Source organism: Terrapene carolina, unplaced genomic scaffold (assembly GCF_002925995.2).
Source record: "Terrapene carolina triunguis isolate 2854851 unplaced genomic scaffold, T_m_triunguis-2.0 Scaffold62, whole genome shotgun sequence".
Taxonomy (NCBI): Eukaryota; Metazoa; Chordata; order Testudines; family Emydidae; genus Terrapene; species Terrapene triunguis.
Window position 1 is genome coordinate 20,912,187 of NW_020664413.1, and position 24,965 is coordinate 20,937,151.

At 41.0% G+C, this 24,965-nt stretch overlaps 1 protein-coding gene across 1 annotated transcript in view; it reads left to right on the forward strand.

Moving 5' to 3' along the window:
* The window catches only part of ARHGAP15 (Rho GTPase activating protein 15), a 418,305-nt gene that overhangs the window by 47,745 nt on the left and 345,595 nt on the right, over nucleotides 1-24,965 (forward strand). Inside the window, exons 4-6 of the mRNA XM_029910511.1 lie at nucleotides 2,010-2,071; nucleotides 8,511-8,598; nucleotides 20,756-20,845. Coding sequence (XP_029766371.1) covers nucleotides 2,010-2,071; nucleotides 8,511-8,598; nucleotides 20,756-20,845 — 240 coding nt within the window. The remainder of the gene's footprint in view (nucleotides 1-2,009; nucleotides 2,072-8,510; nucleotides 8,599-20,755; nucleotides 20,846-24,965) is intronic.

Here is a 24,965-nt window from a genome sequence, read left to right on the forward strand (position 1 = left end):
ATTTTCAGTATGCATGTACAAACATGTATGTATATGAAGTGTACACAGAATTGTATATTCCAAACTAAAACTCTCATGAGAAACTGAAGTACCCTTTGGGTACTTCTATATAAACACCATTCTGTTTATATAGTCATATTTGTGTAGAGTAAGAACAGACTTGTATATTTGATTTTATAATCCTCCCTTATATATAAAGCATGTTTTCTATTGCTATATATAACCCCGCAGAAGGCTAACACCTATGACAGGTTTTAGGAAATCATCTGCTCCACCCTGAGCTGTGATGACTCAGCAGAAACTATATGAAGTTACCAGCATCCTCCTGGGACATTAGTTCATAAATAACTGAAGTGAAGACAGTTATCTTCTAAATCACCAGTCTCCCTTCCTGCACCATTTAGGTGTTCCTTTAATGCTCTTTTCCAAGTACACCTCTACCCCGATATAATGCTGTCCTCGGGAGCCAAAAAATCTTACCGCGTTATAGATGAAACCGTGTTATATCGAACTTGCTTTGATCCACCGGAGTGCGCAGCCCCGCCCCCCCGGAGCACTGCTTTACCGCGTTATATCCGAATTCGTGTTATATCAGGTCGCGTTATATTGGGATAGAGGTGTACTAACCTGATTTGATCCTGTTTAGCTAATGCAATCTGATGGGTTCACAGGTGATGGTGATTTAGCTGAAGGCCAAAATAAAAGTTTCTTCAACATACACTAAAACAATGCCCAACTCCTTCAATAAGGTGTGGTTCCTTTTTGTTGCACTGCCATCATAATCTGGCCATAAAGTTGGTGAAACCAACCCCTCAATTTCCCGAGTATAAGGACGATCATCTAGTGCCATTGATCTGACATAGGAATTCTTACGCTACTGAATTTCCTTGCTGCTGGTTTAACAAATAAAAGAGTGTGGGGGGGGGGGTTCAAAGAAATGAGTGAGCCAGGATGCCCCTGTGCTCTGCCAATCCTCAACTGCAATTTTGGCCCCCTTTGAGTGTTGCAGCCTACTATAACTTAGAGCAATCCTTAGACTGCTTTAACACTGCACAGGGAGAACTGGCTTTCACAGAGCAGCACTAGGATTGGGGAACTACAAAGGTGAGGTTTAAATCACATCTACACACACACACACACACACACACACACACACATTTGTGCTCTGGCCAGTTTGGCCTCACCAGATGTTCTGGCCCAGGTTTGGTAGATACACACAAGTTGTGGTGTTTTCATTTGTAATTCCAACTCAAGATTGTGGTGGCAGCGATGAGCTACTCACAGTGTGCTTTCCCTAGGTTATATCACTAGAACATTTTGGTGCAATTGTAAATTTAAGGACAAATGTTGCCCTCACATGAACATAAACAATTCCCATTTGAGTGTGACCTTTTAATGGCTGCAAGAGGTGAGGGCCTTTGTATTACATCTCATCGGAAAGACGGTACCACTAAAAGCATAATGCCTTTTTGCACCTTACAACGGTCTTGATTTAGTACTGACTCAAAGGGAAAAGTGCCACCTATAGATGTGCACCTACATCAGATAATCTTTGGAGGTCTGTCATTTATATACCTGACCCTAGGTAGCTTATAAGAGCTAAAAACAGCAGAGGGTGCTATGGCTCTAGGATAATATATGTTCTACATAGCTTATAAGCAAACATAAAACTCCTATAGACATTTCATATAACTGAAGATGTATTAGTGAACCAATATGATACATTTTAGCCAATGTTTCACTCATAACCAGAAACTTTACTTGCACTTAAACAGGTTTTTTTCAGATGTAATGTTCAGAGTTTCTTTTCCATTTTATTACTATATATTTGATTGACATTCAAGATAATTTGCCAGCACTTGAAAGGAACTGACCATAGATAACTAAAATAAGTGATAAAGTGCTACGACACTAGACATTCCTATATACAGAGTCTTGTAGCATGTACTAAATAAATTGGTTCATATTAATAAAAGATAGGGTTATGATATAAATATTCTTTCTTGCAGGTAGTGGAAAAAGAAGGATATCTTCTAAAAGCTAAAATTGCAGATGGAGGCAAGAAGTTAAGGTATTGTGCATTTTATGTTGTGTCAATGATATAAAATTTAATCAGAAGTCATATGGGCCGTATCATGAATATCAGAAGTGGCCAATGCCTGGCGTATGAACCAAATGCAATCCACAGTTTTACTATTCTGCACATGGGTGCTCTCATGTTTAATATGTTGTTGTAGCTTGCTGAGGCTACAGCTCTCAGAATATAGTTGATATGAGCTGCCAGGCTATATCATATGATATGACCATGAGCCCTGCTTCCATATTAAAAATGGGGACAGCTGCAATTCTGTTCCATTTTATGCACATTAGGTGCAGCCTTTGGGCTCCAGGCAAATAGATAATGCAGCTTTCAGCTGGACAACGTTTGGGCACAGCTGGTGTGGACTTCAGGGGTGTGATCTGGACACCCGTATAATTGCTGCTTCCATATAGGCACCTAGGGTAAGACTTTTAAAAGCTGTCAGAGCTGACCTATCTCTGCTGCTGTTGAAGTCAAAGGGAGTTTCACTATTGATTTCAGTGGGTGCAGAGTTAGGTAAATACTGAGAGCCGAGGAAAATCCTATCTCTATAGGTACCTGAATGGCAGCAGAACTGACACAATTCATTCTACCTTAAGAATTACTGACTAATTGATATGATATATTATAAAATTCTACCTGAAGAAAGATCTACATTTTAAAGTTCCTAACTGTCTACATAGTAATAAACCACGTGGGTCTTTTGGGTCAGTGACCCAGGGTGTTTGAAAGCAAATACTCTTTTGCCCTTATATATTGCCAAGATCATGTTGTATGACCCCTCATCATCTCTGAGGCATTATATTTTTTCTGGTAGCAAAATCCTATATACAAAGTAAATTTAATCAAAAAACAAATTGCTATACAGAAATTATCAGAACTGACCAAAACAGAGACATTCACAAGTAAACCGAAGGTCTCATTGAGCTTTCCCTTAAAGCTTTATAAAGATGGAGTAAGACCACTGAAGTGTCTGTCTTTGTCATTCTCTGTTGTCACTCCTTGGTTTTGGTTTTTGACTGAAGACTTTTGCAAAATGTAGAGTCTCAGTAATGAGCTCTAGAAAGGGCCAAACTTGGGCTAAGTCTTATCTTCTCCAGTGGCTGTTTCACAAGGGGGGTTTCTCAATAGAGCATGCCTTACCTCCCTTCTATAAGCTTGTCAGAGACATTGTTCTGTGGGCTGTCTTGTTAGGTTGAGAATGAAGAGTGGGGTGTGATGTAGCTAGTACCCAACCCATAGAGGGCCTAAGGGATGAAAACCACAGCCTTGAATTGACACCAAAAGCAAACTGGGAGCCCTGGAAAGTGCAGATATTGCTCAGGATGGCGCTGATGTTTTAATAACTGGACTTGTTGTATCTTTTCTTCCTTCAACACCAGATATGGTGGTTACAATAGTCCAATCTGGAGGTGACAAACACATGGCCAGATCCTAGTGTGAGAAGCAGCAGCATAGTTTCCTGGCAATCTTGGACTGGAAGAATGCATTCATTTCTTGCAACTGTTATGCAGTATTAGTGATGAGTTGAGTCAGCCTCAAGGTCTCATTCTGTGTTGATGACCTAAGTTCAAAGGAGTATCAGTTGAAACTTTGAATTAATTTGCTTTTTTGGGATTTTCTATCAGACATTTAACATTACTTAAACAAAGGGTATGTATGAGTAAGAAGTGGGGCTTTGCATGTGTTAATGCCATGTAGTATTCAGAACAGAAAAGCATGCAGAATATGTTTGTTTCCAACTCATATGGTTACACATGGAACATTCAGAATATTATTATTGCATTTATAAACATGGCATTGTCCATTCAGATTTTAAAAGCACTACTGTATTAAGAGATGGAGCAATTGTGAACAGTGTTGGTGTTATAATGTGCTGCCATCAGGTGTCCATTTGATAGAATGCAAATACTGCTGCTGCTGCAAGGCTGATGTATTAAGTGTATTGCTTCATTTTACAATATGAAAATGTCAGATTTCACACTTTGGTGACTCTGCCACCATTTTTTAAACTTAATATAAAACAATTCTATTGATTCAAAAAGATGATTTTATGCAATATACTTTTTGGTTTTCATTTTGGATCTTTCTGCATACTGATATTGAGGGCTATCTGTCTCTCTTTGTGGATGAAAAACAGACAAAGATAACTTTTTTTCTTTGGTCTACGTATACTTTATCCATCTTCTCCCTCTCTTTATTTAGCCCTTAATGCTCATTCACTGGGAGTGAATTTTTCAAAGCTATGGAATATGCATCTGGAAAAGCCTACAGTCACTGCTGAATTGACTTTCCCAAAGGGCTTGAAAACCTTGCCCACACTTTTACATGTCCAGTGAAATTCTATATATGAATGTCCATCTGTAGAAAAACCAGTCAACCCCCAAAACTATATTTGACCTTATTAAGGTCTGTCTAAGCACTTCATAAACAAAGACTGCTTTTGTGAACTAAAAATTAAAGGTAAATAAGTAGAAACCATGAAGTTTTGATTTAAAGATAATTTTGAATTTAAGGAGAATGGTAGGGAAAAAACCCATCTTGTCCTGAAGCCATACTCAAATATGATATAGTCATTGTCTTGTCAGATTCTGATTCTGCTACACAGTATCCTGCAAGAACACTCTGAATCTTCATATGTCATAAGGGGTTGAACCAACCTTTTCCCCTAAAAAAGAGAATTCAGAGTTCACTAACACTGCTTGTTGCCACATGGCACTAAAGTCTTGATGCAGAATGCTTTGAAATTACCGTATCTGAGACATGGTCTCACCTCAGTATTCCATAACACTAACAATCCATGCTTACATGCAATATATAGATGCAGTGGTTGTTAGCTAACCGCATACATGCATCCTCAGGATCATACCTCCAATTACAGTTCTTGTGAAGCTTAGTTCTTTCACTTCTCAAGGAATCCTTCAAAATTATTTTTCAGTTTTCCTCTATTTTTCTTCCACACTTGGCAGGGTGACGACTCACTGGCGTGGCGCCTCCTGCTGTCCATCTCGGGAATTAGCTCTTTCCAGCCCAGTGTGCCCTCTACAGGCCGGTGTCTCACCCACCGCTGGCCCCCCATGTCCCTTCTGGGCCCCAGTGCCCCTCTACTTCAGGGTTCTGCCCCCAGCAGCAACCCACTGTCTCTGGGTCTCCCCTCCCAGGGGAGCCCCCAACCCTCTATCCCCACCTTGCCTCAGTGGCTACTGCCAGTCATCATCTAGCCCCCACTCCCTGGGGCGGACTGCAGTCGGTAAACCACTCATCATCGGCAAGGGGGTTAGGACCTGCTGCCTCCGCTTATCTCTGGGGTGCCTCCCTGCAGCCCCTTTCGTAGGTCCTATACCAAGGCCTGCAGCCTGGGGTTTTGCTAGGCTGGAACTCCTCAGCTTCCTCTGCTCTTGTCCAGCACTGTTTATCCTAACAAGGCCTGCAGCCTAGGGTCTTGCTAGGCTGGAGCTCCCCAGCTCCCTCTACCCTTCCCCAGCACTGCTCCACCCTAAGTACCCTTCTCAGCTCCCAGGCAGCCAGGTCCTTGTCTCTCAAAAAGCTAGAGAGAGAATTTTTTCCAGTCTCTGGCCCTCAGCCCTCTTATAGGGCCAGCCGTGGCCTGATTGGGGCATGGCCCCACCTGTGGCTGCTTTCCCCCAATCAGCCTAGCTTTTCCCCCACCCCAGCCCTCTCCCAGGGCTGTTTTAAGCCCTTCAGGGCATGAGCGGGGTGACCATCCCGCTACACACACCCTTTAGCTTCACCCTGGATTTCAGGATGAGATGAACCCTAAAACTCAAAGTGAAACTCAGGGTGCGTCTGGACTTCAATCACAGAGTCAGACAGTTGCTCATGTAGACATACCTGAGCTAGCTATAATCTAGCTAGCTTGGGTAACAGAGCAGTGACTCTGCAGCAGCACAGGCTTCGTGTGGGCTAGCCCTGCCAGTAATTACCCACAGGCTTCAGGGTTCAGCCCACCCTGAAGCCCGTGCTGCCTTGGCTTTGCTGATATAGTACCTGATTAAAGCTAGCTCCAGTAGGACTACACAAGCTGCAACCCCACTCTGTGATTGCAGAGTAGACATACACTCAGTCAAAACAACAGTCTTACGTGGCTTTGTGCAAAAGCAAATTTCACATCTTCAGTGCAAAATTGTAAATAGCTCCAGGTTCTCTTGAAGCTGGGCCCAAGTTAACAGGAAAGGTTGCACAGCTTAGGGAACCTTCTGATGAATCTGATCTGAGTTCTGAGTTTGTAAGGAGACTTGAAATTCAGTAGGTTTTGAGTATCGTTGGAGTATGGCTTTTCTTGTGACTCCCAGCACCCACAACACAGGTTTTATGTTGAAGAATCAAATAAAGCCAACTTATGTACTCTTGAGCAAGTCTGATTATATGTCTACTAGAGGGGGGGCTCTGGTACACATGTATGCAAATCTCTTGCATACTGGCCCCTATCTTAGTTCTCCACTAGCTTTGCCTGAGTAGACTAGGGCTGGCAAGTGCTTTCAACTTGAGGTCTACTGCTAATTTATGTTTGGATTAATTATGAAACACATACTGGATTGACACAGGCTAGGTCAAATAACCCGACCGGTATTGCCTCAGATGTCCTTGCTGGGAATGTAAAATACTAGGGACGTCAACCAAAATCATTGATCATTGCACACTGGTCTGGTAGCGGGGGCAGTAGAAAGGACACTCTCACTGAAGAGCCTTCAGTAAAAAAAGGAACTGCAGGTAAGGTTTGGCTGGAGAACCCTTTCCCTTGGTTTTTACTGGTAGCCATTTTTGAAACCCAGATAATAACAGATAGTTATAGTACTACCTCATAAGGATATTGTGAGGATTAGTTAGCAGAGCTGGTTGAAGTGTTTATTGCAAATAATGGTCCGTATCTTCAGCTATTGTGAATCAGCATAGTTTATATCAACTGAGGATCTGGCCCAGTTATTCACTGTGAATTTGAGAGGGAGTCTCCTAAATCAAAGTTCTATTGACTTTCAGTGGAACCTGTGTTACTTGGGTACTTTGGAAAATCCCACCCTTAGCCTTCTTTTTTGGTTAGCAAGTCTTCACAAATGGATCCACATTTTCTTCAAATGTGTTTGCTTTTGGTAAATATTCAACAAATAAACTGGGTGAATAATTTTCAGCTTCTGGGTTGTTCATGGATTGTTGCCTTCAGATATTTGGTTTTGCTGCTCATTATTTATATAGGCTGGGTGGTCACTAATATGCCTGAGGTCAAATCCTGGCCGCGTTAATGTCAGTGAGAGTTTTGTCTTTGATTTCAATGGGGCCAGGATTTCACCCAAGGTATTATTTCTGCTCCTTGATAGAATGACTGAAATATATTAAATAGGAGAGTAATCAATAGTGAATTGTGATTAATTATCACTTCTGGTGCATGTTTTGGAATGAATAATGGTTTCTGCTAAAATTTACAACACTTTTAGGATGTGCAGTATTTTTGTCTGTGGTGTGTCTAAATTCTTGGGGATGACAATTTGACCCCATAAATCACAGAGAATGAAAGTTAAAATTTTTATTTGCAAATATATTTTTTTCTGTGTGACTAGTTCTGTTAATTAGGTAATGATAGTGCCATGCTTTTGAACAAGCGTCCATTAGAGTGATGAATATTATAATCTACTGTGTGGTTTGTAATTGCCTTTTTTTTGTGGTTCTCTCCAGTGTGCTGCTAGCAACCTTGAAAGCATGTTTTTGTCTCTTCTATACCTCTCCACAGAAGTTGTTGCTGTTTGTGTTTGACAAATTAAGAACTTCTATATGTCGTTACACTTTCTTGTAACTTACATAAAATACTACTACTGTGTATCTTGATCTGCTGGAAACCTCTCTTGTTCGATTCTGTTTTTTTTATTATGGACAGGGAGAAAATGTATTGATCTTTAAATATAGGTTCTATGCACAGCTCAGTATGCCTCACACTGATATTATGACATCTTTGCTATTCCTATCCTGGGCCTATTTTAAATATCGATCTCCAAATGGTGCCCAATCATACAGACCCTGATGCAGTAAAATATTTAAGCACATGTGAACTTCAAGAATGTGAATAGTGCCATTGATTTCAATTGGACTCTTCATTTGGTTAAAGTTGTGCATGTGCTTAAGTGCTTTGATGGATAAGAGCAATGCTGGGCTTTAAATGTGAATTCAGGGAATTGACCCATCAAACCCATGGAGCAAAACTCAGACATGGTGTGAACAGGTGCAACTCCGTTAACATCAACAAAAGTGCACTTGTTGACACAGAGTGTGAATTTGGACCATTTTCATTTCTGAAAAAGGGTTGGAACCCAGGTCTTCAAATATGAAATGTTATTGGCTTAATCCATGGTATTATCTTCCTCAACCAAGATAGCTCATGCTTACTTGATCCATTAATTTTATTTTATTTTATTTTTTTAAGGAAAAACTGGTCTACTTCTTGGATCGTTCTTGCTGGTGGGAAAATAGAATTCTACAAAGAATCCAAACAGCCAGCATTGGCCAATCTGGTAGGCAGTTATATATCTTATTGTGCTCATCTTTTCAGAAAGAATGTTACTAAATAGAAAGTTTGGCATCATCAAAATAAATAAATAAATACAGTCAAACTAAGTACACAATCATAAGACATCTGAGAACAGCTGTAAGAAAATGATTCAAACTTTTAATCAGGTGGAGGGTGGGGGAAGGAATACAACTTAACGTGTCTTTTATTAAGAGGTGCATTTTGAGAATAATTGCAAAGTGAGATGGATGGTGAACGACTACCCGGTAATGTGAAGGTAACACTTTAAATGAAGGTGCCAGTTACAAATGCTTTATTCTTATTTATGAAATGATCACTAAATGCAGCTACTTCCTCAAATAATGTATTATAAAGCATGTTATAAAATGCATTAGTAATAAATGCTTAACAGATGATGCGATGAGAATCTGTTGCAAAGGATATTATAAGACGTAAATTGTATTAAACCAAGTGTGTGCATCTTTAATACATGAATTTTAGTTGTTATCCAGCATGCTATAAAGTGGCTTATGCATTAATAAATAATAATTAACTATTTATAAATGGCACCTTAATAAAGGGTGTTACCAAAGGGAAAAACACTGCAAGTTAGCAAAGTGATTTTTCATCTTAGTATAGATGTGACACCTACCATATCCAGCTAACCTTCCAGAACATTTCTTATGACTCCTTCTAATACAGTTAATGCAATTTCTGAAGCTGTAGTTACTACAAAGTGAAATTTGCGGTACCTTTTTATTGTGCCCCAAGGAGAGGCCACTGATCTTAGTTTTCAGAGATGTGACAGTTACATTGCACAAGCAATAGTGGCATGTATCCCTTCAGTGCTAGTTAGTGTGGAGTCTGAGCCTACAAACCTTCGTATGGGCTCCAGAAAGAGAAGTCAGTAAGTGTATGACACTGTGGACAGAACAGGAATGGTTTGACAGAGCCCTATTGTGAAAGGTTCCCAAGGCTTCATCAAACCTGCCATACCTTATTGAAGTGATGTGTGGCCAAGAAGGTGCATTTTTTGGCAGGAGTCACAAACAATAAACTAATTTATATGTGGCAGGTGATGAAAAGTTTTTTAGTTCTATGCTCTTAAACCACCAATATTGTTTGCCATAACCTCTTCTCTAAATGGGTACCCTTCCCTGGCCCTCCTTGCCCCAATGTGCAAAGGGTTGTTTGTTAAAAAAAATAGTAGAAAAGGCTATTTTTGATCATTTCAATATCTTTTTATACTGAAATGGCTGGATGATGTCATGTTTCAGAAGCTATGCAGACAAACATTATGTATAAATTAAAATTGATTTGGAATTCTGTGTATAGAATCATGTTGAGTTATAGGCTAGAAAATTATATTGGCTTAATTAAAGTGATCTGATTTAAAAATGTATTCTGTTAGCATGTGCTTTTGGGCTGGTATCTCAGACCTGCACCTGTTGGATAACTGTCCACATCAATCCCACAACTAGCACCAACTGATACCCTTCATAAGAATCTCAACAGAGTGGTCAAAGACTAAATGAGCAGCTGTCTCACACCTGCAGATCATCCCTCCATGTCACAGTTACAACTCCCTGTGCTGGACCAGATAGTGGCTGTCAGCTTGATACCTTTCACAAGCAATACATTCTCCTAAAATAACTTAATATAAAATAAATAATAGAGAACCTAAGGCAAATCCAGGTTTAAAGATCAAAAGCCACCAGTTCCCATTGGGAACCTCAGCTTCTGATGGTTCCACCACAACTTCATATGGACCTGCTAATCCAGAGCCTCCTTATATTGGCTCTGTCAGTATGAGCAGACAGAACCCTGAGCACTCCAGGGAGAATAAAGAGATACATCTTTGTTCCACCAGAGAACATCTTTTGTTCCCCCAAGTCTGTATTCTCCTCTGTTGACAGGACCATCCCTTACTAGAGTGATTTATCCCCTGGTGGGGTCAAAAGGCTACAGGACAAGTCTCTTCCATCCTGTCTACTAGCTGCAACTTTTTTCCCACAGAGCTATTGGCACCACCGATTGAACCGGATCTGGTCTTTTTTGTCATCAGGAGACTCAGAGCTACTGGAGGAACTGTCATTACCTCCTCCAAGAGAGATCCATCCAGACAGGATATTGAGAACCTCCTGAAACCAACCTGCACCCAGAATGTCCCCTTGGGACTGACTGTACCCATGCCTTGGGGACCTCCGTAACCCAACTTCAAACACTCCTACTGGCCCTACTGAGGCCCATGGGACCCATACATATGATTCCCAGGGTCAGTGCTATCTAACATGGAGTCATTCCACCCCTCCCCTCTAAGACAGCAACCAGAGCTTCCTCCTGACCCTACAGAGTAGGAAAACTATGAACTGGATCTGGTGGTTCCACCGGCACCGGCAACACTATCTTCCTCATCTCTGAATGAAGCAGTCACTCCAGCTGTGCCGTCCCCTATGGATGACAGTAGTGAGGCCGAGTGGCCTCCCTCTGGGCGGGAGAGTGAGGGGCCATTACACTCCCCTTGGTGGGCAGAGCCTAGTCTGCCTCGCCCCCCTCGCCAGAAGTGCCAGGGCGGGGCCGGAAGTATAAGAGGAAGGCCCTGCGGCCTGGTTGGGGTGGAATCCCCGGAGGAGAAGACGCTCCTGCTGTACTGCCGTGCCCAGGAGGGGAAGCTATCCCCGGCTGTCCAATAGCCACAGAAGTGGGAGACCCCGACGAGGAGTGGCCTGGACTACCAGCCGTGGTGTACCCCGAGGAGCCTGATGAGCCCTGAAGGCGAGAGGTACCAAACCCCAGGGAAGCAGGAAGTGGCCCAAGAGCAGCCATGGAGCAGCCGGCTGTGGAGCCAGGTGTGGCTCAGTTGGTATGTTGCAGCTGGATCCCCGCCGACGCAGGGGCAGCCAATCCTGCCTCTGCCAGGGCCCTGGGCTGGGATGCGGTGGAGTAGGGTGAGCCCACATCCCCCTGCCCCCTTACCCCGGGGTGGCCAGCTCCCTACACTGTGCAGGGAAGCTCCCACCCTGAAGAAGGAGCCTCCCTTACCAGCTCCCTTATAGACTGTTGCTTTGCTGGCTGCCTGAGCCCCGCCCCGGCTAAAGTCACCCTTGAGGCTGTTTGTTTGCTGGCAGCCTGAACCTCTTCAAGCAGAGGCCTGCACCAGCTCCATGGACTGTGATTGTCTTGCTGGCAGCCGGAGCCCCGCCCCAGCTGAAGCCGGCCCCCTGTAGCCAGTATTTAATTGCTGGCAGCTTGAGCCTCCCCAACCCTAAGCTAAAGCCTGGCCATGACTGTCTGATGCCCAACCCTATTGTGGGGCTGGGAACTAGAGGACATGAGGGGGCCTTGCTCCACCTCGGGGGGAGACAAGGGCCCTAGACTGTTCTGCAGCTTCATGCCTTGGCCAGACAAGCCTGAAGGCAACCTGAACAAGTGGTCTCCCTTCGAGTGGGAGAGCGAGGGTCCACTACAATGATCACAGCAATTTCAAGAACTGCCACACAGGGTGTTGAAAGAGCTCCACATCTCCCTAGAGGAGGCCTAGGATACACAACACAAGCTTTTAGATATCCTGCAACCCATAGGGTCCAGCCAGATAATACTCCTGGTGAAGGAAGCCATACTGGAAACAGCAAGAGCCTTACAACATACACCAGCAACATGTGCCCTTACCCTCACGAGGGATGAGAAATGTTACTTTGTCCTGACTAAGGGAATGGAGTTTCTTTCTGTTCACCATCCTGCACCAAACTCCCTAGTTGTTCAGGCTGCTGTTGTCTATGTCTGATTTTCTGAATTATTCAAAATTTTTAGATTTTAAAGAAAAATTAGCTCAGCAAGACAGAGGTCAATTTCTGGCACTTAGTGATGAAGGCAAACTCTTGGCCAGACCTGCATTACAATCTGCAATTGATGCGACAGACGCTACTACGAGGGCAGTGGCAACTGCATTGTGTTGCACCCTTACCCAGTTCCAAGACTCAGGGCAACCCTTACCCAGTTCCTTGGGCTCATGGTGTAATCTTCTACGGGTTTGCAGGGCCTTTTACCAGTGAAAGAGCCTTACACGGTAATATCCTTAACCTCTATTTATTAACAGGTGCCAAAACAGAATACACACGCTAAGCCAGGGGTCGGCAACCTCTGGCACTTGGCTCGCCAGGGTAAGCACCCTGGCGGGCTGGGCCAGTTTGTTTACCTGCCGCGTCGGCAGGTTCAGCCAATCGCGACTCCCACTGGCCGCGGTTCACCGTCCCAGGGCAATGGGGGTGGCGGGAAGCCGCGGACAGCACATCCCTCGCCTGCGCCGCTTACTGCTGCCCCCATTGGCCTGGGACGGCGAACCGCGGCCAGTGGGAGCTGCGATCGGCCGAATCTGCCGACGCGGCAGGTAAACAAACTGGCCCGGCCCGCCAGGGAGCTTACCCTGGCGAGCCGCGTGCCAAAGGTTGCCAACTCCTGCGCTGAGCATACAATGCTCACCTCTCCCAATAACTGTTCTTGATGGCCAGTCACGATTAGATCATCTGGGGCTCCAGCTTCTGCACAGTGAGGTCGGCACGATGTTGAGGTCTGGCAGCTTTGATCTTGGTCTGTGACCTGAAGTTAGATTCCAAAGCACTTCCTTTTGAACCCCAGATTATATAGTTAAACTTGAGTCCTGATTAGCTATACCTTAACCAATAATTTTAAAATAACATACTACAATACAGTATCTTTCACCAATTCTAGCCCATTATGAACAATTCTTTAACCAATCTACCTCACCACCTTAATTGATTTAAATCTTGCAAAATTAGTTATGCAATAGACAGAAACCATCCAGATAAACAATAGAGAAGTAGAGACCGTAAAGGCAAAACAATAAAGAAGTATAGATTTCACAATCACAACTGTTGATAAGTGATTCCTTGCCAGATAAAATGCCATCAAACAAAGTTTTCTTTAAAGGTCTTAAGATCTGTTTCTTTATCTGGTAATGGTGGGTCCTATTAGGACAGAAGCGCCTCCTAAACAGCCCTATATTACATCGTTTTGATGCAGAAAAAGGCCTCAGACCGCAAAGCAGGTCACTTGGGAATTATCCACCACTGTTGGTGTCACCTTCACCCAATCCTCACATACCTATTGGGGGCCTTCTAGCACTCTTTACCCACAATCGGACTGCAATAAGGCCTGTTTTTGCTCTGCACCAATTCAATGTTTTTATTCTCAAACTAAAATTATGTGATGTTAAATTGGCCTCAATAATACCATCCCTGGAAAAGAACACATGGTCCACAGCTCTCGATATTAAAGATGTATACTTTCACATGGACAATCACTTTGTCCACAAAAAATTCCCTTAGTATTATGGTGGGTCCAGACCACTATCAATACAGGTGCTTCCATTTGGTCTAGCAACTGCACCCACAATCTTCACCAAAGTGTTTCTAGTAGTAGCAGCACAGTTCAGATGAAGTGGCTTCACAGTCTTTCCATACTTAGACAACTGACTTCTCATTATCAGGACACATCTAGAAGCCCTTGCATCGGCTTAATCACTGCTTCAGCTTCTTTCATCCCTAGGAGCCTGTGTGAATTTGGAAAAGTCTATTCTAACCGTGATGCAAACTACAGAATTCATAGGAGGGACCTTAGACTCAGTCAGGTTGAGGGCTTATCTCCTCATGGAGAGATTTCACACCATGAGCAACTTGATAGACCAAGTTATGTTGTACAACCCTCAAACATCTTTCCAGTCTTGCCTTTCTCTCTTGGAGCACATCGCGTCATGTACTTACCTCATTCCATTCATCAGACTCCACCTCCAAACCTCCAATGAATGGCATCCCATCCGCCAATTAGCATCTTGTCCTTTCTCAATCTCTTGATTCAGCAGTATGGTAGAGTCAAGAACCCCAGCCATGAAGCACTTGGTCTCATGGCTTGGTATTTGGATGGGCATCAAGCCTAGAATGTTCTTGATCTAAAGCTCTGCAAACAATTCTTAATAATAGCAGAAAGGATTCCACCAGAAATTGTTACCTAGCCAAGTTGAAACATTTCTCTATCTGGGTGCAGAAAAAACATATATCTCCAGAGGCAGCAGATGTTTCTTACTCTCAAGACAACAGCTCTTTCCCTTAGCTCGCTACAGATTCGCCTGGCGGCAATCAGTGCATGTAAGCCACATTGGACAGTTACTCGATCTTTATTCACCCAGTAACCACCAGATTCTTGAAAATTCTTGAAAGATCTGATCAGAAAATTTCCACCAGTAAAGAAACCTACTCTTCCCTGGAACCTTAACTTAGTACTTTCGGCACTCACTCAGTCACCTGTTAAACCGTTAACTACATGTTCCACATCTCAGCCATCAATAAAGGCTACCTTCCTCATTGCCAACACCTCACCCAGAAGGGTAGGTGAACTCAGGGCACTAATGACTGATCTGCCATATACAATATTCCATAAGGACAAAGTCTCTATGAGTACATCCGAAATTCACTCGTACGATAGTTTTAAAATATCACATAAACTAGTCAATTCACTTACCTTTTTTTTTTTCCCCCAAAGCCCATGTTCTGGTGAAGAGAGGAGACTCCATTCCCTTGATGTAAGATGAGCATTGGCATTTTACCTGCAGAGAATAAAACTGATCAGAAAGTCAACTAGACTGTTTATTGCCATAGCAGAACAACTCTGAAGTCAAGCTATAGCCTCTCAGAGGATCTATAAGTGGATCACTGGCTGAATCCTACTCTATCAGTTGACACAGCTCCCTGTCCCACATGGATAAGGACTTACCCTACAAGGGTATTGAGGATGCTCAGCTGCTTGCAGGAAGGACTCCACACCTTGTAGATTCAGGTTCCAAATACTTAATCTTGCACTCACTCTAGTTAAAATTCCATTGAATTAATTTGGTACAGGGTCAGGCCTGAAATCCCAAAGGGGAAAATTCATCTTTGGGTTTGCCAGGCATGTAAAACTAGACCAGGAAAGTTCACCTGTTAGTTGTGGATTCCATGAAGGTCATGAGCTGCACTGAACTCACACATGGCACAGCTTAGGCAGGGGAAGGAAAGGTGGCTGTATGCTGCCTTTTCATCTTCCAGGATGTGAGGCCAGCCAGGGTGCTAAGCCAGCCCTAGCAAAATGTAGAGCCTCCCCAAGGCTACTCTAACTTGCACTAGGAGTGAGGACCATTCCACCAGCTGAGGTTTGTTAGAGTGTGATATATATACTCCAAACCCAGCCCCACTTTCTCAATCCCTGTCACATCTCCTCCAGGCCCTCTGCAGGCTTCTTGCCTCCCTGTATGACAGGAGACTTAGAGGCTTGAGTAAAAGCAACATAGTCTGGTTTATGTCAGTCGAAGATTCCCCCACACTGGAAGAATTTTCATCAGCCCCTTTAGGACTGGTTTAATGAGTGGTGCAAATGGGCCTTACCAGAGAATAAGGATATGGTCCAAATCTAAATCTAACTCTGTTTAAATGTGAAATAAGTAAGTACATGTTATGAAACAGCAGTTCATTCCAAGCCAACATCCTGCCCTGAAAATGCACTTCTTCAGCAGTGCTCAGGGCCAGTGAAATAATATTCACATCCTTGTATCTTTATCTTACTTTTTTTTTTAATAAAAGGTCAAATTTAGCAGAACAACCATTATGTGCACATGACTAAACTGAGAAACCATTTGCAGTAACTTTCGAGGTCCTGGCCCAATCCTCTCCTTTCTCTTTGCTGGCCTTCCTCATTTTGTCACATGACACATAGACTGCACATTTCAGCGTTTGTTCCCTCTGATCTAACCATAGCCCCATACACCTCCCCTCACTCAGATTAGCCTTCCTCTCCCAGAAATGGTCTTTTAGGTGGTGGGGCTATGGCAGCAGTATCTACCTGAAACAAAATTACAGGCATGAATTAACGTTGCTGTATGTTTGTGTATTTTGGGGACAAAACAAAAATGAGCTAGACTTTGGCTTTTGGGCTATTAGTCTGAAAGTTCAGAAATAAATCAAAAATTGGGACTGCAGGTTTGAACTTTTTTTTTTCTTTTTGCTATATTGTCAAATATTTTACATAAAACATGAAGAAACCGTAGATGACTATCACTGCTAATTATGTCATAATCCAACATGTCAAACCCAAACCTAACGCATCAGAGAAGTTCCTGCTCAAACTAGCTAAATCCAGGCAAGTTGATTCTATCTGATGCATCTAATGCAATGTTTGTTTGTTTTTTTAAACCCATTCACCCTGCTATAATTTTGATAGCTGAAAAGGAATAATATAATAAACTTCATTAAGAATCATTTGTTTACTGATTTTTTTTTCAAATATTGTTTATTTCGGCAAAGGGGGAACTCAACCATTAATTAAATAATGCAATAAAGTCAATGTTCATTCATTGTAGTATGAATTTAATAACAACAATTTTATTTATAACAGGAAAACGATGTGATTTAACAAAAAGATAAATACTGCTTTGGATTATAAGGTTATTAATTCATTAATTCTTAAGTACTGTATATAAAGTGAAAATTTAAAATAACGATGAATCATTATAAAAAGAACAATACTTCACTGTAAAGTCACTCAGGCAACATGAGGGCGGAAATGAAATCACATACACATAATCCCTCTCTTATTGCTGAAGAAGTAATGTTTATTGGAGATTTAAATATATATTTACCATAGTTTTTAATAATATTCTAATACACAGAATTGATTATACCTATAGCCAGACAGTTTACTGTGTTATTCCTTGCTTTTGTATCCCTATTGTAGATATAGGACCTGATCCCAGATAAGCTAGTAATAAAATTGTTGTTGACTTCAATGAGAGAAGGATCGGGCCCATAATTCTTTTCAGCTTAGCACTGCCATGTGGCCTCATCATTAGTATTAATTAGAAAAAAATGTTACTATAAAGCATAGAAGGAGAGCTTGAGAGATGTTTGCTTAAAAAACTGTTAAAATATTAATAAAATTACAAAGGAAATGTAATGGTTTGATGAATTTGTATTTTTTGCTCCTGGTTTGATCATTCCTAGTCAAAAATCTGTATTTCATACCACTTTATAGAAGTCACAAAACCTGTTGAACTCCTATTTTTTTTGTATTTTAAATTGATAACATGATCAAAAAGGATCATAGTTCCATTCCTAGCTTCTGCTTGTATCAGGCTGTCAAGAATTCCCTACGTAAAATTCTGTTTTCAAAGATTTGTAATTTTGACCAAGAGAAGGATGAGTGCAGTTTTTTCTGGAGCGTTTATTGAACAGAGGATATTTAACACATATTCAAACTGCCTTGTAAATGCCTCCTACATCCATATTCATGCAGAGGAAGATTTCATTGTAACAGACACTTATATCATTTTACAGTATAACCCCCACCAACAACACTGATATAACATAAATGGTCTGACTGAAAGCACAAAGCAAGGACATTAAGTATTAGGTCTCTCATGAGCAACAAAAGTGAGAAAAGGTTTAGTAAACCTGACCTATGAAGAAAGGTTAAAAAAACTGGGCATAATTAGTCTTGAGAAAAGAAGACCGAGGGGGGACCTAATAACAGTCTTCAAGTATATTAAAGTATATAAAGAGGATAGTGATCAGTTGTTCTCCATGTCCACTGGAGGTAGGATAAGAAGTAAATGTGCTTAATCTGCAGCAAGGAAGTGTTATATCAGATATTAGGGAAAGCTTTCTAACTATCAGGGTAGTTAAGCTTTGGCATAGGCTTGCAAGGGAGGTTGTGGAAACCCTATCTTTGGAGGATTTTAAGAACAGATCTACATTTACATGTTTCTGCCTCAGTGCAGGGGAGTGTACTTGATGACCTTTTTAGGTCGCTTCCAGCCCTACATATCTCTGATTCTGTGATCTTACTGTCAAGGCACTTTATCCTGATCTCATCCTAAATTTTACTTTCTTCCTTTTTTTTCTTATGTTCTTCCAAGATTTTCTCTCCTTTATTGGTGTTTACACCTTCCAAATTTTGGTTGAGTGGGTAGTCTTTTCCTTCACCCCAGGTGTGTAAATATTTGCAGGCACAGCCAATAACTTTGTGATTTTACCAAAGAGAGGAAGCAATCAAATTTGTCTGACAAAATCTGCACCAGTCCCCCAGGGAACTGCACATGGCTATTCTGTGGGAGTGCAAACCCCACTTCTTGATAGAGCATTGTGGATGGAATCCTTGACAGGTGCTCCATAGATATTCCTGTCTCTGAGCCCCTGCTATAGATTTTACAATTGGAGTGATTGATCTGTCCCGTGAATATGGTGCATATATATAAAAAGTTGTGCAGTACTGAATTTTGTAACTTGTACATTTCTATTAAAATATTTTGCTTGTAATAATAATTTGCCCTTCAAAATCTTCTATCTGGAGATCTCAAAGTGCTTAAAAAAATTAATTAAGCTTCACAACATCCTTGTGAAATTAAGTATCAATATTACCATTTTGCAGATGGAGAAATTGAGGTTTAGGGAGGTTAAGCTGCTTGTCAAAAGCTAAACAGGAAGTCTGTGGCAGAGTTAGATATGGAACCTGTTAATTTCATAGCATACACACTGAGAAATTAGATAAACACATAAATATTCATACTGGAAAGTTGCAACGTAACACTGCTTTATTTTTAGAATCCAGAATTTTAACAAACAAGAACTCAAAAACAGAGAAAGAGAAAACAGGCTACTCCTTATGGCAGACAGGCACAACTCAACCCACATTGCTTTTATGCTGGCTTTTGCAGAGTGACTTTGAGTGCACTGCACAAATTCCTGCAGAGCCCCTGAGCCTGCAAGCAGAACCAGGAACCCTCCCTTCCACACTCTTAAAGTGACAATCCTCAATACCCCACAGAATGCACCTGTTTCTTCCAGCCTAGTGCTTTAGTTGCAAGAACATCCTTCTCTTTTGAATAACATATCTTTTATTTCCCTTTTGGAAACAAGGAACAAAGTCCTATTATTGAGCCTGTTACTGCCAAGGGTCCTGAGACACGGAGGTATTGTGGTTTGGCAAATTAGGAGTATAGTTATAACTCCAGTCCTGAGAAATGCTAGGTTCCATGACTGCAAAGCTTTTGACTAGGATTTTTTACTGTGGTTCTCTCAACACAAATTGATCCTTTTTTTTTTTTTTTTTTTTTTCAAAGCAACTCTTTAAATACATTGGTTTTATCCATTAATAACATCAGAGAAATTTAGTGAGCATTTTTAGGAAACCGAAAAGTGTGATTGTGCTGGAATCGCCATGGTGTCTGCTGGTGTCTTTACAACCAATGTAACCCTTAAAGTTAGAGTGGTTTAAAGTAGCCATATGGCCTAGTGGATAGAGGACTCAGGAGACCTGAGTTGTATTCCCATTTATGTCTCTTCCCTGCTCCATGCCTCAGTTTCCCCATCTGAAAGGGCAAAATTATACTGTCCTCGTTTGTGAAGTGCTTTGCGATCAACTGATGACAAACATTATATAACTAGTTGTAGCAGTAGTAAAAATGAGGGACAAAAAAGATGAGTCAAGGTGATATTAACATCACTTAGCTATTGCCCCGATCAAACGCAAAAGGAACTTTATGGAACTAATTTGTTTTAAATATTATTGTCTGGGATGTGTAGTGGCCTGTAAGGCATTGAGTAGCTCCTGAGAGATACTTAGTGCATCCCAAACCTGTTGACTTTGGTGGAACTCACGGATGTGGGCATCTCATGGGATTGAGACCCTGGTAACTTGGTCAGATAAAAAGATGGCCTACTGTAGAGCTGAGGTACACCTTCTTCTACAGTCTCAGTTCTCTCCAGCTGTATCAGTCAGAACTAATCTATTCTGCACAAGCATTTTTCAGGTTCAGTGGTGCAAAGTAAGCATTAAAAAAAACAGGATATATTTAGTCATTTTTTTTCTTTTGCTTTAATTAGGAAATAGCCTAATGAATTTTTAAAATAACACGCACACACACACGTAATTCCCACTGAGATCCCTGAAAAAGGGATATATATTGTATTAAAGGGAGGATTAATAGGCCCTTCAGAGTGGTGCTAGCAACAATGCTAGAATAATCTGCCTGTTGAACTTGATCCACTCTCTTTTTATCTGGCAACTGTCCCCATTTCTGTACGTTCAATTTATACTTCCTTTTTAATTTTTATTTGTAGAAAGCAGGATATAAACCAGAATGGGTGGATTTGTGTGGAGCTAACATTGAATGGACTACAGAGAAATCTAGTAGAAAGAATGTCTTTCAGGTAAGAGACAATTTGTTCATTCCATTCTCCCTTTAAGCCTTTAAGGTTAAGATCTAGGTTTTAGTTCCATGTTTAGATATTTTAGTAACTACAGATTGATCTAATACAGCACTTGTTTCTTAAACAAATTTCAAAGCATAACATTTTATCCAGCCTCAGTTTACTATTTTTTTCTAGGCTAAAGAGTCCTGATGATTGAATCTACTAAAAACACTTGAGAACCTGTTGATTTATTGATTAATGTTCCAACATTCAATTTGTTTTTAAAACTTAGCAGGTAATTGCTTTGGGTTTAAGCCTGGAATCCTTGACCTAAAGAACTTCCATAAACAGAACTTTCTCAAATTGCTTACTTAAGCTCTGATCCAACTGAGTGTGGTTACTCTGTTTATTTTTATTGCTGCTCATGGCTGTGATGACCCAGGTTCATTCCTGAGTGGAGAGGGCTGGAAGGAGAAGAACCTGGCAGCCATCAGAGCCAATTCAGAAGTTTATATATTTCTCATGTGCTGATCATTTTATTTCATCGAAAACAATGTCACTTAATTTTTTTTCATCCACATGCCATTTAATTGAATGGCAAGATAAATGCATTTCAAGGATGAGAAAGGCATTAATCTAGGGTTGAAATTCCAGGATCTGGATGCTAAAAAAAGGTTGTTACAACACTTCCACTATAGGGGCCCAGTCCAACACCCATTGAAATCAATGCCATTGAAAGGCTTTTGTTGATGTCATGGGAGTTGAATCAAGCGCTATAATGAGATGTTTTCTATCCGAGGATTTGGAATTTTATATAGGGCTTCAGTAGTGAGGATCTAACAATGAGAACTTTCCTTTCTTCAACTGTTATTTATATATTAAATTGACTGATTTTAGTAAGGCGACTAGTGTACCTCTAGTTCATACCCTGGTTTTACAGTAAGGTAAAGTTTATACAGTGTGAGTTTGGTAAATATGGGAGTCAGTTAACATTAGCCTTACAAAAGAGATGACTGTATATTTAGCTGGTAAGAGGGTATAAAATTGTGCTTAATAGTATTTTATTTCACCAAATTGATCACTATCTGAACCTGAAACTTAGATCTTGTCTACACACCAAAGGCACTCATGACTTTTTTGCCATGTTTTCCCATTTATGCTTCTGGAGTGGGGGAAGAACAAGCAGAGAGGGGAGCAAAGAGTAGTAGAAGAAGAGAAATGTAACAAAATTATTTCAAATCTCAAAATAAGGTCTGAATTTTGGGTAAGGACTTAGGTCTTATTGTCATCAAACTTATTCACCCTTCCTTGTTCTTACTTAGAGGTTCATTATCCCTTCAGTCATCTCCTCTGGATCTCTGTCCTGCTCCTCATGTCATCCATGCAGAGCTGTATGTGCTGGATTTGGGCCCCACAACATCTAGGACAGAAGAGGAGGGGAGGGTGTATTTTCAGGACATATAACTCCTGCCAGATAGAGTAAAAAATGGGCATGTCAATTAACCAGGTTGCACGTGGCATCACTAGCAGTTACTGAATTGCTTCCAAGGCAGGAGCAGGTATGGATTACATGCTGGGGAGAAGTAAGAGTAAACACTGCTTAATATGCTGATGCCAAGACCTTTGAAGACTGGACTATATTGGAATTTAGATCTTTACAACAGTGAAGCAGTGATGCCTCCACAGGTCCGCTCCAAAGCAGTGATGCTTCCATAGGTGAGCCTCAATGATCTCTACTGGATTAGAATCATCTCAAGAAATGGGCCATTCTGCTTCTAGCCCTGCTCTGTAGGCGAGGCCCTTTTTTAGAACTGGTGTAGTAGGCTCCATGCCATCTATCCTACAGCTACTAGTGTGACAGAATATCGAGTGGGGCTGGGACATGGCTGGCATGTGCTGAGCTCTGGGTATCTTCAGCTGGTTCAAATTTCCTTAGGGACTGTTGCCAGGTTGAAAGTGTTAGAGTAGTCACCAGGCGGCTTTTACATGCAGCGGTGACTGGGGTGAGACAAAGAATCAGGGACTGTAACTGTCTTCCTGAAAGGGCTCATCCCTTACCTGCCAACTGTTGGTGCAACAGATAATTTGGACCCATTCGATCTAAAAATATAAGGGTAATATTTATTTAAAGCACCTAAAGGATTTAAGACCATTGAAAATCAATAGGACATGTGCACCTAACTCCCTTAGGTGCTTTTGCAACTATCCTCTTAAAATCTGACAGTGATTTATAAAATATGAGGTTTGACAATTCTTGGGTAATCTGTAGAGCATATTGGTAGGGTGAACAACTCAGTTTTGCTCTCATTCTTCGGTTTTGTCTCCCTAAAAGTCATAAAATATAACTTTAGCTAAATTCCACAAACCCTTACACATTAGCAGAGCTAATGGAGATCACTGAACTACTTGAGTATGAGTATAGAGAAGAATTAGGCTCAGTTCTCTTCCCAAACCATTAAATCATTTGTTCATAAGACTAATAACTGAGTGGGAGAGAAATCAGAGATATAAACCTAAAAGGGTGGAGCAGTGTTTAGATGGATCATGGAGATATATTAGAAGTCTGTGCCAGATGGTAAGAATTGTTTGGTACCAACAGTGGTGGCATTTTCGGAAAGGACTGAAAGGAAGGATTGATGCTAGATGAATAGAAACAGTAGGAAGGGGAGTAAAGCGAGAGTCCAGGCAGAGTTTTAAAACCAAGGAAGGTGGCTTATACTTGGATACTGAATGTGCTGGAAACACTCTTGATGTTTTATTTATTTATTTATTTAGCCATCCTTTGACTATCTACCTATTCATAGTTCTGTTGGAATGGAAAGAATCCGAAAGGCTTTGCTGGAAAACTAAATCTAGATGACTTGCATTGCTATCTGATTAGCTACATTAGCTGGCCTAACTCTGAAATTATCAGAATAAATATGATTATATGTTCAAAGCACGGCAACAAAGCATGATCGGTGGATTTTTGTTTCATTACAAACTGAATAATAAAGCATTCATTCTTGAGTAAAACAGAGCAATGTTGGTTTCTGTTCATGCGTTGTATCAGAACTGGCTACAGAATTCTGAGTTTGATTTACCCTGGATACTCAGTCTGAGACCAAGAATTATAGTTTACAAATAGAAAATGACTATTGAGATTTTGTGTTAAAGAAAATCGAACAGCCAAAGTTGCAGGAAATGTGAAATTTGAGTTCTAACTAAGACAGGTACATGGCTTAGTAAATGCATGCCAACAAAGAGATGGACTATACATAATTAATTAATATGGAATATATTATTTGGGTGGAAAAATATATAAAACTACAGCAAATGAAATTCAGGCAGGAAGGTTTGGGATTGGATTCTGATCTTGCACATGTTTAACTTCACTGTTTTTAATGGAGTTATTCCTTTTCTAAACTAAGGTAGGTCTGATCAGAACAAGCTCTAATTAATTTAAAATGTGCGCACATTATCTATTTCTGTGCATTTTAAACACTCCAGTTTCATCAAATCGTGCATAGCAGTGTCCTGCAGCATGACTTACCTTTGTTTATTCTGTTGATGATATAGCGCCAGTAAACAGAACTACTTTGAAGCAGTTTCAACAAAATCTGAGCAAACAGAGCAATTTGCAGTGAGATACTGTAGTGTTCTCTATGGCTAACTGATGTGATGCACTAGGTCTTCATCAGAGACGTGGTGAATAAAAGAAGATTTATGTTCAAATCACATGCTTTAAACATTTCTGCTAAGTGCTAGTTTGCTCTTTGGTATTTAGCCTGAAATTTAAAGCACTGAGGATTAAAAGGATTACAACATAATCTTAAATAATCCTAAGTGTCATTTACAGAGAGATGGTTGTAATAACTAAATAAAACCATGTTCAGGGATGGCGGTATTGTCAATCAGCAACTGGAACAGAAAGAGTGCCTCTGTCATCCTGTCTTTCTCCTTTCTCTCTTTTACTTAGTTCAATTTTGCATCAGATAGGTACATCTTGATGTGAGCAATAGCTGAAGAAAATAACAACATGATGGAATGCTTTGCAGCCAGCACTAATATGGTAACTGAGGCATTAGTAACTAGATTAGTTGAAAAATGTTCTCGATGCTCAATGTTGTGTGCTTGTGGAGAACTTTTCAGAATAGGG